This window comes from Perognathus longimembris, chromosome 20 (genome assembly GCF_023159225.1).
Source record: "Perognathus longimembris pacificus isolate PPM17 chromosome 20, ASM2315922v1, whole genome shotgun sequence".
NCBI classification, from domain to species: domain Eukaryota; kingdom Metazoa; phylum Chordata; class Mammalia; order Rodentia; family Heteromyidae; genus Perognathus; species Perognathus longimembris.
The window spans coordinates 28,769,643-28,786,258 of NC_063180.1; the positions used below are offsets into that span (position 1 = coordinate 28,769,643).

Sequence of the window (16,616 nt, forward strand, 5' to 3'; positions counted from 1 at the left end):
AAAAAACCTGAATGGAATTGTTTTCAGTCAGGAAAAGCCCGCAGCAGGGATGGAGGAGTGGGGGCCATGGAGACCTCTCCTCCCTCCTTCCTGCGTGGCCCCGACTTGCGCCTGCCAGGGCAGTGGTGCTGGGACTTAGAAGCCGTGTGATCCATGTCACGGTCCTCCCTGGCCCCAGCCGATGCCCACTGATTAGTTAATAATTGACTTCCTGTACATCTTGCTACTTAGCAGCAGGAAATGAGACATGGGGAAAATATGACAGAACAGCTGGATTTGAGCATTTCTGTGTGGGAGGGAAAGCCGGTGGGGAAGAAAACTTGATCTTAGGTCAGTGCACTGATTGCAAATGCTAACAAGGGAAACCCATGAAATCCAAGTCTGTGAGTGAACGCACCGGCGGTTCTTGAGTTTGAATGTGTGCAGGGTCAGTTGGTCTCACCGCAGGAGTTAAGGGCATTGAATCCTCAAAGATAGAAGTTGGGGCTCTTCTCCCCCAAATCTCCCTCAGATGATTCTGGAATGATTCTAAACTGAGTGTCCAGTGGGAGCCAGTTGCCACCACTCCTCCACTACCACCACATTTAGTTGTGGCAGAGGCGGCCTCCACCCTCAGACCTGCTTAGTGGACAGCGAAGCTGTTCTCCTCTGCCTGGCAGTGTGCCTGGGCTGTAGCATCCTGCACCTGTGGAGGGGAGGCTGGGGACCTGCCTTCTTCTGTGCCTGGCGTGCCTGGGCTGTGGCGTTCTGTGCCCTTGGAGGAGAGGCTGAGGACCTACCTGCCTGATGGCATCACCTCCTACACCTTGAGATGAGGTCTCGAGGGCCTCAACCCCAAAGGTGGCGGCTACTGTGGCCTGACCTCTGACTCTGGACCCAGGAGGCCATTTGTCTACGACTTACAGGTGGTCTAATAAACAGGAGAAAGAATGTGCAAACAAAAAGATCAATGCCGAAATGAATAGTGTTTCAGGCAGAAAAAATAACAAGGATGAATACTATATGTCCACTGATGATCAAAATGATTCAAAAAAAATGTGTGAACCAAATACCTTCACAGCAATCTACCATCCTATCTCTCTATCTCTATCTCCATATCTACCTACCAATCTATCATCCCCTATCATTTATCCATCATCTTACTTGTCATTTATCATCTATCCATTTATCTACCTACCTACCAATCTCCATGCATCCATTTAGCTCCACCTTGGGCTCCCCACCACCCTGAACTCCCCACTGCCCTTGGTTCCCCATAGTTGTGGATCCTCATATCATGGCTCCCCACTGTCCTGGGCTCCCCATAGTCGTGGCTGCACAGAGCCGAGTGACCCTGGACCTGAATCTCTGGTCTTGTGAGCCTGCTTCAGCCATCCTCCCTGTCCACTGGATTTCTCACTGGAGAAGGCTTAGGGGTGTGGTGGGAAATTGGATGGCCCTGACTTGGCCCCAAGAAGTTCACTGGTCCAGCACCACATAGCTCCAGTGATGGCCCAGGGAATGTAGGCCCAGCACTGTGCCTTCCTGCCAAGCTCTTGGGGCTGTTGACAAAAACTGGGCTGTAGGATAGGCTCTGAAGAGAATTGCAAAAAAATAAAATTTCCAACAAAAACAGAATCCAGCAGGGACCTCGCCCTCCAGCTGTGCCCCACCCGTGTGAGGCCCAAGCACTAAGCACAGCCTTCCCACCGGCCCAGGGATGATGAATGCCTTGGGGATTGCCCCACCCAGTACCCCTCCCCCACCCCCTCCCTCCAGGGCAAACATGACCAGGCCTCTCCATCCGAAGGGGTGCCAGGCTGGCAAGACTCCCCTCTCGCATAAATGAGGGCTGGATGTGGGTCTCTGTGCTTGCCTAGTATATTGGTCCCCAACACTGAAAAACAAGCAGTGGCCAGAGAACCTGTGCCCCAATTTCCTCTATCCCCAAGTCCCTGCAAACCAAAGTTCTACCCTCTGCTCTGAGCTTCACTCCTGCAGGTGCCGTGTATGGATGGAGTAAGATTCCAGGCCTCTGGCTCCATGTCTGGGTTTGTAAAGCAAGCATAGAAAACAGAACCGGGTAGAGTGACCAATGTCCCCTGAGGGCCACCTGGGAGGACCCATCAAAGGACCCAGGAGGGAGGGGACATGACTCTCCAGTGCGTCCACACAGCTCTGCAATGCCCAAAGATGGCACAATTATGTGAGCAGCGCCAATCCATCTTGCACGCAATTGGTGCCTCTTGAAGGTTTCTTCACCACAAGATGGAAATGAGAAAATTCCACAGAGCACTCCATTTTCCTTGACTCACTCATTTTAGGGGTCTTTTGTGCATGAATTTTTTTATGACACCTGTCTAATATTCTTCCCTAGGAGAAGAAAATGTGATTGCTGTCCCTTTGGGAAGCCGAAGTGTGAGGATCACAGTAAAAGGACCTGCCCATCTCTGTAAGCAGAATTTAACCTTAACTTAAAAAAAATTCTTGAAAGTCTCTCAGCACCAGTTTCCCCTGTGTTCCTGGTAGATAAACTGCTGAGGGATTTGTTGCCCATTTGTCTGAAACAGACCCTTCACAGGGAAGTTATCTCTTCATTGAATTTCCCTGTCTCGTGCTGTGAGGGAGAAGATGCCGGATCCCAGGAAACCAGGTTATGCATGCAGCTCCCCGTTTTTACATGGTGACTAAATGGCATTCAGGAGCCTTCTGCAGGTGACAGGAGTATGGGACGTACAAAGTTTGCAGACCCTCATCAAGGCCTGGCTGACAGGCGCTGAAATTAGATACAGGTTCCAGGACACTGAAAGCAACCAAAAGGACTGAAGCAGATTGTTTTCTGGGGGCCAAAATCAGATGGCATCTCCTGTCTTAGTTTCTCCTGTTGGTTTCTACTTGTCATCCTCGCTGCCCGGCAAGCCTGCAGAGGAGAGATCAGCTGGACAGCAAGAAGGAAGGCCCAGGCACTCCTCCTCCACGGTGGTGGTGGGGCAGACGGAGGCCCCTGGTGTCTCCTGGGCCCTTACCAGATTGCAGCTGGAGCCATGGAGGCTTCTGTGTGCGCTCTGGGAACTAAGGAGTTTGAGAGCCATGAATTCTGCGTCACCACCGCCAGAGGCTACAGGAGAGACATGGAAGTCATAGAGATGAACGAATACTTAAGTCAAATACCACTTGCATTATTGACGGAAAATCCACAAACTCCTTCTGTAGCATTTATCTAGAGAGGCATGCACACTAAAGGGAAACAAATGTGTCACCTGTGAGAATGGCAAGGCACGGGGGAGTGGAAATTAAGAGCAGGCCCTCTACCACTCGAGCCATTCTTCCAAGCCCTTTTTTGCACTGGTTATTTTTGAGATAGAGTCTTGCCTTCAGACCAGATCTCAGCCTAAAAATGTGAGGTTTTGCCCTTCATTGATGGGCTCATCCTGGCTTACAAAAGTCACTTACCAGTTTCATTTTTGTTGTCTTTTTGCTCTTTCTCTCTTTCCATTTGTGTACATCTTGTTGCTCTTTCTTCTTTAGAGACCTAAGTTCACCCACGGTAGGGCTTGCTTGCTTCCTGATTTCCCCATCTTGTTTTTCCTGACAACTCACTTTGTGATGCTCAGTTTTATGTCTTCATTGGAACAAGGAAATGAATTTAATCTTATACTTTCCAAAAAAATCTACTGTGGTCCACAGCCCAGGGCCAAAGTGGTTGGGGTTTTTGTGCCTGAAGTTGTCCGCATTATTCTTTGCTTGCTAATGACTCCTCCAGATTGAGAGCTCGTGGCTAGCTTTTGAGTTTTTCCAGAAAAGCTCCCTGCCTGCCTGTCAGTGATCATCAGAAGCATCTCCTCCTGCCCGGAGTGCAGGCCATCCAGCCTCTTCGATCCCTGCAGCAACTCCTTGGCAGAGAGAAAACCACGGAAATAAAAACAGCCGAAGCCCAGCAGCCTTGGCCCAGGGGGCGCCTGGCGCCGGACGGTTCTGTGATGCGTCTCTTGCTTCCCATTTTTAAGTCTGGAGCAGAGCCGAGGTTGGGCTCTTTGTTCAAGACGATGAAAGCGGCCACAGGGAGTATTTGTTGGGTCCTTTCTTTGTTTAAGATGGCTGGCGTTGGCAGCAGTACCCCTGAATGTGATCCTGTGGGATCTGAACCCCTGAACGCAATGATACAGAATCTGAACATGTGCCCTTTGGTAGCAGGGCTGGGCCTGGGAGATGACTCCGATGCCTCATTTCAGGAAGGAGGCAGTGAGGACCCAAGGGGTTGTTAGAGAAAGAACTGGGCCAGAAGCACAGGTGCCCCAGGGCCCCACTGTGTATTTCCTTCATGCTTTTCCCCACCTCAGACCAGCTCTACTGAGTATGACGACCCTTAGGGGAAGAAAAGGAAGGAAAGGAGAGGAGAGAGAAGTCACTGGCACAGTAGAGGTGGTATGTGGTGTTTTTCCATGGGAGATTTTAACAGCAGTTCTGATCTTGCAAGAGAGAATTAGAACGTCACCGGGTGCAAGCGTGGCTTTTACCATCGATGTCTGTGCTGGCTGTTGTACTGTCACCAAAACCACTGGTGGGCCTGCATGAGCTCCTATAGAGGTTGGAAAGAGCAGAGTTGAAGAACAGTATAGGAAACATTCATGAGGACCTCCCCCCATCTCAATCTAGGAGCCAGGAATGGTGGCCTCTAAGCAATAGAAGATGGCAGAGGCTGGAAGATCACAGTCCAAGGTTGGGCCCAGACAATCAATCATGAGACCCTACTTGAAATATAATAATAATAATACAAAAAGATCAGGACATGGTTCAAGTGGAAAAGCTGCCAAGCATGTGCAAGACTGAGCTCAAACCCCAATGCTGCTAAAAAATTTAAAAAATATATAAACTGCATGGACGTTTTGGTATTGTGTTGATATAACATGCTGACACAGCACTTCATGGAATGTCCTTTGAAATAAAGTGCCTTTGGGATAGCTTTCTCATTAAAGTTTCATGTTTTAATTTCAGTTATTGAATCGAAAACTCTTCAAGGAAGCAAAGGGGAGCACAGCTTCAGCAGCCCAGGAGTCTTTACAATAGAAAACACAACAGTTGAGTTTCAGAAGGGCACAGAGAGGCAGACCTTTAAGATTGCTGGTCCTCTGATGGCCGACTTCATTTTCAAGGTAGGCCAAGCATTCGTCTTCATAAACCATGCACACTTGGTTTTTAAAAAGTTTGTTCAAGCCAGGTGCTGGTGGCTCATACCTATAATCCTAGCTACTCAGGAAGGAGGCTGAGATCTGAGGATCGTGGTTCAAAGCCAGCCAGGGCAGGAAAATCTGTGAGACTCTTATTTCCAATTAACCACCAGAAAGCCAGAAGTGGCACTGTGGCTCAAGCGGTGGAGCACTAGCCTTGAGCTAAAGAGCTCAGGGATAATGCCCAGGCCCAGAGTTCAAGCCCCATGGCTGACCAAAAAAAGTTTGTTCAGCAGGAGGTCAGCGATAATATATATATATATTTTTTTGGCCAGTCCTGGGCCTTGGACTCAGGGCCTGAGCACTGTCCCTGGCTTCTTCCCGCTCAAGGCTAGCACTCCGCCACTTGAGCCACAGCGCCGCTTCTGGCCGTTTTCTGTATATGTGGTGCTGGGGAATCGAACCTAGGGCCTCGTGTATCCGAGGCAGGCACTCTTGCCACTAGGCTATATCCCCAGCCCTAGCGATGATATTTTAACCCTTAAAAAAAAATCACATTTGTTTCTCCCAAATAGGGAGGTCTTGGGGGTCTTGTGTAGGTCACAATCTTCTCTCACACAGCGAGAGATGGATGCATAGTTATAAGCTGTTCAGACTGAAGTTGGCAGTGGCCTGGTTGTCCTTCTGCTGTCCTTCAGCCATTTGTGCCTTGCCAGGAAGAGCCCAGGATGGAGGGGACGCAGACTCATGCCTTACCCTCGCCAGGTGCTCCCTACCACCCTTTAGCTGTCCTCTTGCAGTAGCCTGTTCTCAGTCAGTTTCCTTCCCTGGGTTGTGTCCTGTGGTGGTCAAGAGCCTGGGCATCGAGTCGATTGGACCATCTCTCTTCTAGGTCCCACAGCTTGAAACTCTTCTGGTCATTTTGAAAATGCCCAAGAAGCAAACAAAATAGCAGCTTTGTGGGTGTTTTTTTTTTTTTTTTTTTTTTTTTACCATTTTTCTTTTCACAAAACTCATCCTAGAATGCAGACAGAAGAAAGACAGTTGCCCTGATAACTTCCTCTAGGGTAACCCAGAACCATCAGATAACGGCCTGTGCTCTGCTGATAATCGGAAGGCTTCCCCCCTCCCCCCACCCCCACCCCTACCTGCACCTCCACCCCCAGGCATCACCATGGAGACAGGAAAACTCCTGCCCGATCCCAATTCCTCAGGTCTGCAGGATCCTCAGATCTGCACCCGCATTGTGACCACTCAAGGCTTGGCCTGCACAGTTCTGTTTTGTGGTTGAAACTGTGGATTTTGAATGGTCCACACCGAAAAAGCAAGAGATTTTTTTTTTCTACATAAAAGCATCCCCCTTCTCCCCTTGCTTCTCTTTAAAATCAGACAACCAGCTTGTACTTGCTTCACCATAGCAGCGGCCAACTCTGGCTGGGCAGCCTGATCAAGACTCCTCCTCTTCTAGTTTGCCCTGGTCCATTCCATTCCCCAGGGCCTCCCTCACCTTGCAAGCTTGCCGTCAGCTGTTGTCAGTCCTGCTTATGGGTTGGCTGTTTCCTGGGCTCTGTTTTGGCTTCCCTTCATCCCTCTTTGATCCATCACACAGGCAGCATTGGTTGTACTTTGAGTGATTGTACTTGGTGTGTGTGTGTGTGTGTGTGAATGTTGTACTTTGTGTGTATATATATAATATACACAAATATATATTTTCCATATATAAAATAGTATATATATATAATATAGCTTAATTTTTAAAGGAATTTTTGAAAGATTGTTAATAAACCGGCTGTACTGTTTCCAAAGAAACAGAGACAGAGGAGAGGAAAGCAAAAACACATTGTGGGTATTGATTGCTGTGTGGCGTGGTGTTTGAGATACGAATCCCTTGTGGAATAGCAAGGCGGAGGTGACGACACGCACACTGCCTTCTTCCTTATCACTTGCCTGTCACCAGGACACGTGCGGTGTCACTGTTTGTAGTTGTGCATTTGTGAAGTCCACATGTGCGTTGCCATTCTGGCTCGGTCCTGTCTCTCTCTCTCTCTCTCTTTCTCTCTCTCTCTTCCTCTTCATGTTATATATATCCTGGGAGTTTTCCGGTTGGTAGGGAAGGAAAGGGAAACTGTGAGCAGAGGGCTTGCTACGTAGAATCACAGGGAGAAACTTCCCTCTGCCTGAGAGAGCCGCTACACGTGGGGGTCAGTGACTTCCTCCTCTTGAGGGTTTTCCAGAGAGCTGCTTAAAGACGTTACTCTGAAAACAGGCAAGAATCCCACTGGTACCATACCATGAGCAAACCCATATTAAGTCTCATACTCTATTGCTTGGGAAGTAAAATCATATATTTCAGGAAGGAAAGATGCTAAATAAGTAAACAAACAAATCCACATACAGGGCTGGGAATATGGCCTAGTGGCAAGAGTGCTTGCCTCCTACACATGAAGCTCTTGGTTTGATTCCCCAGCACCACATATATGGAAAACGGCCAGAAGGGGCGCTGTGGCTCAGGTGGCAGAGTGCTAGCCTTGAGCGGGAAGAAGCCAGGGACAGTGCTCAGGCCCTGAGTCCAAGGCCCAGGACTGGCCAAAAAAAAAAACAAACCCACATATACTCACAGGAGTCTGCTCACAGGTATGGATTTTTCTGGTATGATGACTCCAGAGCCCCGTTTATGGCAAGTCTGAACGAGATGCCCTCACATCTAGCCCCTTTTGGGGTTGCCTGGCCTGAGAGAAAATGTATTTTATTTTGAAGGTATAGGAAGCGTGGTCCATGTGTCCAAATATGTAAACATGACTCTCTCTGTGTGCAAACATGTCATCACAGTTCTCTCTGTTCAGACCAGGTACACAGTGGCCAAGGACAGCACGGTCCAGTTCTTCTTTTACCAGCCCATCAGTCATCAGTGGAGACAGACTGACTTCTTCCCCTGTACAGTGACGTGTGGAGGAGGTGAGGCTGGCTTCCCCCTGAGTATCTAGAAATCACGTGTGTGTGGTGTTGGTGTTTGGGTGTGGCCGTCCCCCAGCTGCCTGGGGTGCAGTGGTGCTGATGGTTTTCATGTCCAAGCGGTTTCACCATGGCACATCACACCACGCATGCGCCATACATGGGTCAGCTCAACCCACTCTCGTGTTCTTCCGTGTCCTCCACTCCATTGCCATACCTGGGATGAGGCAGGGCGCATCCGAGGCAGGTCCACAGAGGTAGAACAAATCCTTCCTGGCCCGGCCAGACCCCAGTCATTTCTTCCCCTGGAGACTCTGGAACCTCGGCTCCCTTGGGTGCCCTCAGTGGAGCTCTGGCCTTTGAGCAATGGGCATCCGGGAGTTGCCGCCACAGCACCGGCTCCTGTGGGGGTGCAGGTCACATCCCTCCCTTCTGGGTGTGATGAGAAAGCCAGAGCTGCACGCATGGCGGGTGTGCGCTGAACCCCTCCCCCTCCCCCGGCCCCCAGGCTACCAGCTCAACTCTGCGGAGTGCGTGGATGTCCGTTTGAGGAGGGTGGTTCCTGACCACTACTGTCACTACTACCCGGAGAACATCAAGCCAAAGCCGAAGCTGAAGGAGTGCGCCATGGACCCCTGCCCATCAAGGTCCGTGCACTGACTGCCCCACTTCCAGTCATCTGTTGGTTTATTTAACATTTCTTTGTGTATTTATGGTTTCGATGACACTGGGGTTTGAACTCAGAGCTTTGTGTTTGCTCAGTAGGCTCTCCCACTCAGACTGTACCTCTAGTCCTCTTTGCTCTGGGTATTTTTGAGATAGGATTTCACATTTGGCCCTGGGTCAGCCTAGACCATGATCTACCTATTTATGCTTTCCACCATAGCTGGAATGGCAGACCCTCTACCACTCCCAGCCTTTTCTGTTGAAATGAGGTCTTGAAAACATTTATTACCATGGCCCTGGACCTAGTTGCTCATCTGGTCATTTGGGTCAAAGGATCCCCAGCTCTTTGTAATGAAACTTTTGGGGCAATTCTTGCAATCCAGTATTAAGGATCTCTTAATTCACTATGGTGTCCAATCCATAAATATCTATCTTTCATTCACCTCTTAACCTTTGAATTGGGACACCTGTTACAACATTCATGATTATTAATGATTATGAACATGATTATTAATAACACCCCTGGACACAATTATTAATTAAACCCTCCTGAACGTGGTTATTGATAGAGAGCTTTCAGGGAATTAACTCTGAAATGAAGTAGTGTTCTGCAGAATTTCTCAAAACAGTATGTAAGTTTGTATCCTCAGTGTATTACTTCTGAATAATGGTGAGGAAAAGGAATAGATTTATCCAAATGTAGATCTTTTCCCCCCTTTGGTTCATACACTACCAGTTCAGTTTCCTACGTTTTTCTATTCAGCTGGGGGCAGTTTGTGTCTTTGTTGGTTTCCCCTTTGGTGGTTCTGGAGTTGGAACTCAGACTTTCACCCTCGCTAGGCAAGAGCTCCACTATTTGAGCCACATCTCCAGCCTCTTTTTTTTTTCCTCATTCATTTTAGTTTTTATCCAGGGAGGGTCTCCCATTTGCCCAGAGTAGCCTCAGACACTGGTCCTACAACTCTGCCTCCTGGGTAGCTTCACGAGACATAACCACCAGACCTGCCTGATTCTTTGAGATGAAGTCTTACCAACATTTCCCCCAGGCTGGCCTCTACATTCAGTCTTCCTGATCTCTACTTCTGAAAGGACTGGGATTATAGGCATGCCCCACCACACCCCTGTCTGCATTTTGGGGAACAGTTCAAAATGCTTGACATTTTTAGTTTCCAGTTTGAGAGAGCTTGGTCTCTTACCATGTCAACTGTGCGTTAGCCAGTGAGTAAATACGTTATTCTCTCCATGGTTTCATTTGCAGCGATGGATTTAAGGAGATCATGCCCTATGACCACTTCCAGCCTCTTCCCCGGTGAGTGGAGTGTTTCCCTTTCCTTCTTGAGCTTGTACTCGGAGTCTCACATAGTGCATTCAGAATCTGTACCCCCGGTGGCCACGTCCCTCCTCAGAGCTGGGGACAGTGGGCTCCATGGTAAGATCTTTCTAGGGAGCCGATGGGATGCATTACCTGGGACAGCAGTGTTTCTTCTAGCAGGAGACACCAGCATTCCTTGAACAGCTGGGTCTCATGGCAGGAATGAAAGACAAGCAGTTGATCAAAACGTGAATATCCCACGACACCAAAACGCCTGTGCGGGTCTTTCTGACTTTGACTTTGCTGTAATTCTCAGCGACATGCTCCATTTGTATTTTCTGGTTGACAAGCAGTTTAATGACCTTCTCATCAGGAATATTTTAATTAAGTTAATTCTTACAATGGCCGAGGGGAGCACTGACGGGTGGGGAAGGGTATTATTCCCATTCCACAGAAACCCTAGGTTCTGAAGCGGTGAATCTCTTGTGGCTTTAGGCTGTGTGTGGCAGTTGAGATTAGAGTCTTAGGACTCCAGGTCTCTGCTCTCTGACCTGACCCTTCGCCACGTTTCCTTTCCTGACATCTTTGCACACCGAGACGGGCAAACACCAAGTGAGTGAGGCATGGGTTTGTTTGTTTTTGAGCTGGGAGCACAACCCTTGGACAGCGTGCTCCGTGTCCTGTGGGGGCGGGACGCAGCGGCGGAGCTTCGTGTGCGTGGAGGAGTCCCTGCACGCCGAGATCCTGCAGGTGGAGGAGTGGAAGTGCATGTATGCGCCCAAGCCCAAGGTGATGCAGACTTGCAACCTCTTCGATTGCCCCAAGTGGGTCGCCATGGACTGGTCGGAGGTGAGGCTTGAGGATTGCGCCTGTGCATGTGCTGCTCTTAATCAAATCATCAGAACTTAGGGAGGTTTTGCCAGGGCCTGGTATGCACGGGGCAGCATGGGATATGCAGGGTGTGTAGATACGGTCCCCTCTTCCAGAAAGATCTAGAAGGCAGAGCACAGTGGAAGAGAGGCCACATGCACAGGCATAGGCCCAGGTTATTCCTGCTGAGGACCTGAGTGAGGGGCAGGTGTTGAGGCAGAGTCCATAGGAAAGCTTTGCTGACCCTGTAGTCAATAAACAAACAAGATCCCAGATCATCACTGCTACTGATAGGCGAGTGAAATGGCCGAGCACAGGCAGGGAGGACCTGGAGCAACTGAGCCAGATGACGCCAGGTTCCTACAGATTGAAGAGAGCATCGTGCCGCTCAGGACTGGAGGACTGAGGTTGAAAATGCCGACACCATGGTAGAAACGTGCTTTTGAGCACCAGAGTCATGGCAGAGCAGGAGTTCCCAAGTTCAAACCCCAGTACCAGCACCACTCCCCCAACCCCAAAAATGCAGAGACTTACAGACAGGTGCAAAAAGTAAACTCTTTCTTTGCAACTTGGAACTCCTCGCTCAGGGAGTGTTTCTGATACATGTAGGAACAAATGTGGTGATTCCTTCACCTATGATGGACACAAGGATGCCTTCACAGACCCCCTTCCTCATTGGCCTATGGTTCCTTTCTCTGCAGTGCACCGTGACCTGTGGCCGAGGCTTGCGTTACAGAGTTGTTCTGTGTATCAACCATCTCGGCCAGCACGTCGGCGGCTGCAACCCACAGCTGAAGCTGCACATCAAGGAGGAGTGTGTGGTCCCTGTCCCTTGCTACAAACCCAGAGGTGGGCACGTGGTCTCTGTCCCCTCCCACAAACCCAGAGGTATGGGGGGGGGGGGGACACGTTCAAGACAGCTCCATGCCAGCACTCGGCTGCTTCTGCGGTGGCTTCCGTCCTTATTAAAATGGTGTAATGCCAGGAGGCCCCCCCCCAACCTAGGTAAAGGAGGGAGGAAAGATTCCCTTGTTGACCTACTGCATGTGGAGTGGAAGAGTGCAGAGAATTGCCTCCCATCTGCCTAGGCTGTACCAACATGGCATGGTGGGCATGCAATAATTGGATGTAGCCCATACTCCAAGAACAATGAGGAAGAGAAGGAAGGACAAGGACAAGAGAAGGGGGAGGAAGTGAGGAGGAGGAGAAAGCAGAAGAAGAGGAGGAGGAGGAACAGGGCAAGGAAGATGAGGTGGAGGCAGCCATTCCCTGCCCCAGCTCTCATCCCCCTTCATCCCTGAAGAACTTGGTGCCCTTTCTCGCTGGATGGATGGTTCTGGAAGGAGAAGCAAAATCCTCTCCAGTGTGCAATGCTATGTGGAGCCAGTGTGCATTTCTAGTTCTCAGGCTAGGTCTGTGCGTGTGTGCGTGCGTGCATGTGTGTATTTGTTCTCCGTGGGTTGTGCCTGCTCCATGTGAAAAGGCCGAGTGGGCAGATGCCCACGGCCCCCCATTGCCTGTCCAGTGCACGACTGTCCCCATGTTCTTTCCACGGCACAGCGGTCTTCCTCGAGGCGTCATCCTTCCTCACACAGAACAGGCTGGCTCCCGCCTGTTTGTAGTGAGGACTTCTCAGAGCATCAGGGAGGGCGGAGAATTTGCCCTGCAGTTTTCTGGGTTCATCATCTACACATATTGTCACACAACTGCACACAGTTCCACTTGACACACACTTAACTGGCTGAGTTGCCCTTCTAGGAAAACCATTGGTTGCCTGTGAGGTACATGACCCATCACCAAACACCAGTCCTTCCTCGCACTCAGACCTCTCACTGTCTGCCAGAATGTCTGTCAGACATTCTCTCTACGTCTGTACTGGCTGAATGGCAGCCACTTTCCTCTCCCTTCCCCACGGTGTGGGGGGGGGGGGCGCCCAGGGTGCTCTTCCTCTCCTGTGTGGTGAGCAGGCATTTTGCTCATCCAGAAGTTTGGGCAAATTGTGACACACACTCTGTCTCACCCTCTGGCTTGACTGACAACCGTGTTATTTGCTTTTCTCTGCTAATTTCTGTGGGCAAGGAAAATTCGCACAAGGGAAAGCATGCAGTTGCTCTTGAAGCAAAGCACTAATATGCCAAGAGCATGACCTGTTACGGAGGCAGCTTGGAGTCTTACTCTGAGATGGCCTGCTGCAACCTGGGGAATGTTCTGGTTGCGTATTGACTGTGTCTGTCTTTTAAATGGCTGAAACTTTTATTCATTGCAGAAGGCACCCAAAGGACTCAGCTCACATTTGCAGAGAACTGAATTTCTTTATTAGTGGAACCTTCAGTGGTGGTGATGGAACATCTGATTTCTCAGTGATCGATAGTTGCTGAGCTTCTGTTGACACTTCTTTTCTCTTAGAAAGAAATCCCGTGGAAGCTACGCTACCTTGGCTGAAGCAAGCCCAAGAACGAGAGGAGATGAGGATAGCAACGGAAGACCCCACGTAAGTGCAGGCCCTGGGGAAGGGCTGGGGGGAGGGCCCGTGGGGGGAGAAAGGGTAAGGGAGGGCCCAGAGTGCGGCAGGACCCAGGACATGGACCATCTATGGGAGTTTTGAACTCTTTGGAGTTCAGAGATTCCTTTAGTGTCCAGATGGCCTGGATTTGCAGACCCCGGAGAGCTTGAGCTGGCGAGAAGTTTCCCTTATTTCACAACTGGGCAGTCTTGACTTTGGCAGAGCCTGTGTCTGGCCTGCGTTCTGTCACTGTCAGAGAATGATGATTCCTAGATTAACACATTTGATTTAATCAAGGACCACCACCACATAATCCAAATGAGCTGATTATTTTGCAATTACATCATGGCCATTCTCTATAAAACCAATTCGGGTTGTAAAGCATGCCATGCGAGAGTGTCCTGAGTGATCGTGAGGAGAAGCCCGGAGGATGTAGGGCTTGACTTTTCCAGGAGCCATGCTAGTTGAGAATCCACAGCGGGTGCAGTAGCACACACACACATAACCTGCTCGTGGGAGGGTGAGACAGGAGGCTCATGAGCTCAAAGTTAGCCTGGGGGCTGGGAATATGGCCTATTGGTAACACGCTCGCCTCGTATACATGAAGCCCTGGGTTCGATTCCTCAGCACCACATATATAGAAAAAGCCACAAGTGGCGCTGTGGCCCAAGTGGTAGAGTGCTAGCCTTGAGCAAAAAGAAGCCAGGGACAGTGCTCAGGCCCTGAGTTCAAGCCCCAGGTTGGCAAAAAAAAAGAAAAAAACAAAAACCAAAGTTAGCCTGGACTCCACAGTGAGATCCTGTCTCAAAGTAAACAAACAAATAATCACATACGCACACACATGTACGCGCCCACACATCCAGTGGTATGTGTATGTGCGTGTGTGTGTGTGCACATTTGTGGTCATTAGAAATGAAGAGTCCAGGGTGAATCAAAAGTGCATTCTCAGGGAACAGAGGAGTCAAAGCTGTTCTAGGATGTCTAGCCCAGAGCCTTGGAGACAAAGAAGCCCCAGCAGTTGACTCAAGGAATGGGACGGGACTGAAGCTTCCATGGTTGGTGGTGGCTAGGTCTGAGGTGTGACATGCAGTCTGCCAAGGCAGCAATTCACAGAGGGACAGGAGAAGGGGCCTTGCAGCCACCCGCCCCCTCCTGTAAGTAGGAGAACTGACACTGAGAATGTGCAGGGCCATGCAGTGAAGCTCAGCAAGGTTGCCGGGACCTTCCGAGAGTCACAGCCACCTCTGCCTGGGAGCTGGGCATCCTTGCTTCCTTCTGTGAGGACTGGGCTTGGTGGGTCAGGTTGCTCTTGTGTCGAACAATCTAGATTATTTGCAAGACTTGTTTTCTGCCCAGTTGAGCCCAAACATACTTACTTCTAATTTCTGTTTTATGAAACAGGAAAAAAAATCTAGTGACTTGTGTTGTCTGGCAAGTTTTCATGAATTTTAAGAAAGCTGTTGTGGCTCTCAAGAGATTTGTCCCATCCAAGCTCATCATTTGTAGTTTTTCCGGAAGCTTCCTCAAGTTTTGTCTCATACCCCCACCCCCTAAAGCTCACTTACTGCTCTTCTCAGAACACACTTTTACTGGTCCTTGTCCCTGTCACTGTGGGCCATCTGGCAGCAGCCCAAGGGGACCGAGCTCATTCCCTTTGGGAAATGCCCAGGCCTTCTGCATAGCTGAGATTATAGGCATGCATCACCATCCCTGATGTCTTTGTGGAGATGGCGCCTTGCTAGTTTCTTGTTAGGTGCCCCCTTCCATAGCATTCCTTTAGGGAGTGTCTCGCTCCACAGTTTCATTTTGCATGTCGTAAGCGGTGCATTTTCACAGTCACACTGCACAAGCGTTGGTTGACTGCTTCCTACCCAGAGTCACTTCTGCATTTACGGACAGGCATTTTGCACCCGACATAAGCACGTTCCCATGCTCATGTACCATCCAGGTCAGCAGACCCTGAATTTGAGAATGTCACTGAATATTGCCGAATGTGAGAATATTAGCTACAACAGGCCCAGCCACATCGTCATTCTGTGCCTGCGTTTTCCATCAGGCCCACGTTCCGCGGCTGGAGTTCTTCCTTCTGCATTCGTGTTCCTCCCAGAGGGCTCTGCCCTTCGCTCGAGCCCCCGGCACCAGCTCCTTGTGGCCCGAGCAGCGGCCTCCTCCCGACCTTCCCTGTCTCCCTCGGAGGCCTCTGTGCAGCCTTCCCCGTATGCAGTCCATTCGGGCCTGTTTCTGCTCTCTGGTGTGAAGTTTATAGTTTCCTTCCACTTCTGAGTTTATCCGCTCTCTCTGCTTCCAGACAAAACCACAGCCCATCTCCGCTTCCGTCCATCCTTTTCCTAGCCCTGCCGTCGTTGCGGTTTGGGAGGCTCGCTTGTTGACAGCGCACTAGGATGAGTGCAGATGCCTTCCCGTCCCTCGGGGAGCTGGCCAAGCCAGCTGGGAGAGGATACATACTTCTGCCCCTGTGGCTTGTCACGGGCCCTGCTCTCAATTTACATAGAGGGTGGATGTTCAAAAGGCTTTATTTTCATTAGGAAAATAAAAGTTACAGCATCTGAGGCTGAGCCAAAGCATCTCCAGGGCTGGTTTTTTTTTTTTTTTTTTTTTTTTGCAGGATGGGGGTGTTTGGTGGTACTGGGGTTTGAACTCGGGGACTTGCGCTTGCTTGGCTGGTACCTTACCACTGCGCTTGCTTGGCTGGTACCTTACCACTAAGGCATGCACCCAGCTGATTATTTTGGAGATGGAATGGCAGTCTGCCTCAACTGAAGAAAGTTCTGGAAGTGATATTATCACCACTCTTTATTTTTTTTTAAGAAACATGTTTTTATGTTTATTTGTTTTGTTTTTGTTGCCAGTACTGGTCCTTGGACTCAGGGCCTGCGCACTGTCCCTTGCTTCTTTTTGCTCAAGGCTAGCACTCTACCTCATGAGCCATAGCGCCACTTCCAGCTTTTTTCTATATATGTAGTGCTGAGGAATCGAACCCAGGGCTTTGTGTATACGAGGTGAGCACTTTACCCCTAGGCCATATTCCCAGCTCCATCACCACTCTTTAAAGTGATATCATCACTACTTTTTAAATCCAGAAGTAACAATCACACTTTTCTGCCTCACCATAGAAAGTTCTAGAAGTGGCCCGATCTCTACCTCA

The 16,616-nt window shown here is 49.8% G+C and overlaps 1 protein-coding gene across 7 annotated transcripts in view; it reads left to right on the forward strand.

Annotated features, from left to right (window-relative positions):
* The window catches only part of Adamtsl3 (ADAMTS like 3), a 104,962-nt gene that overhangs the window by 55,782 nt on the left and 32,564 nt on the right, over nt 1-16,616 (forward strand). For all 7 annotated transcript variants that reach the window (XM_048368878.1, XM_048368880.1, XM_048368876.1 and 4 more), the window contains 8 exons: nt 2,357-2,431; nt 4,975-5,132; nt 7,991-8,102; nt 8,608-8,746; nt 10,024-10,074; nt 10,722-10,926; nt 11,649-11,796; nt 13,354-13,438. In XM_048368878.1, coding sequence (XP_048224835.1) covers nt 2,357-2,431; nt 4,975-5,132; nt 7,991-8,102; nt 8,608-8,746; nt 10,024-10,074; nt 10,722-10,926; nt 11,649-11,796; nt 13,354-13,438 — 973 coding nt within the window. The remainder of the gene's footprint in view (nt 1-2,356; nt 2,432-4,974; nt 5,133-7,990; nt 8,103-8,607; nt 8,747-10,023; nt 10,075-10,721; nt 10,927-11,648; nt 11,797-13,353; nt 13,439-16,616) is intronic.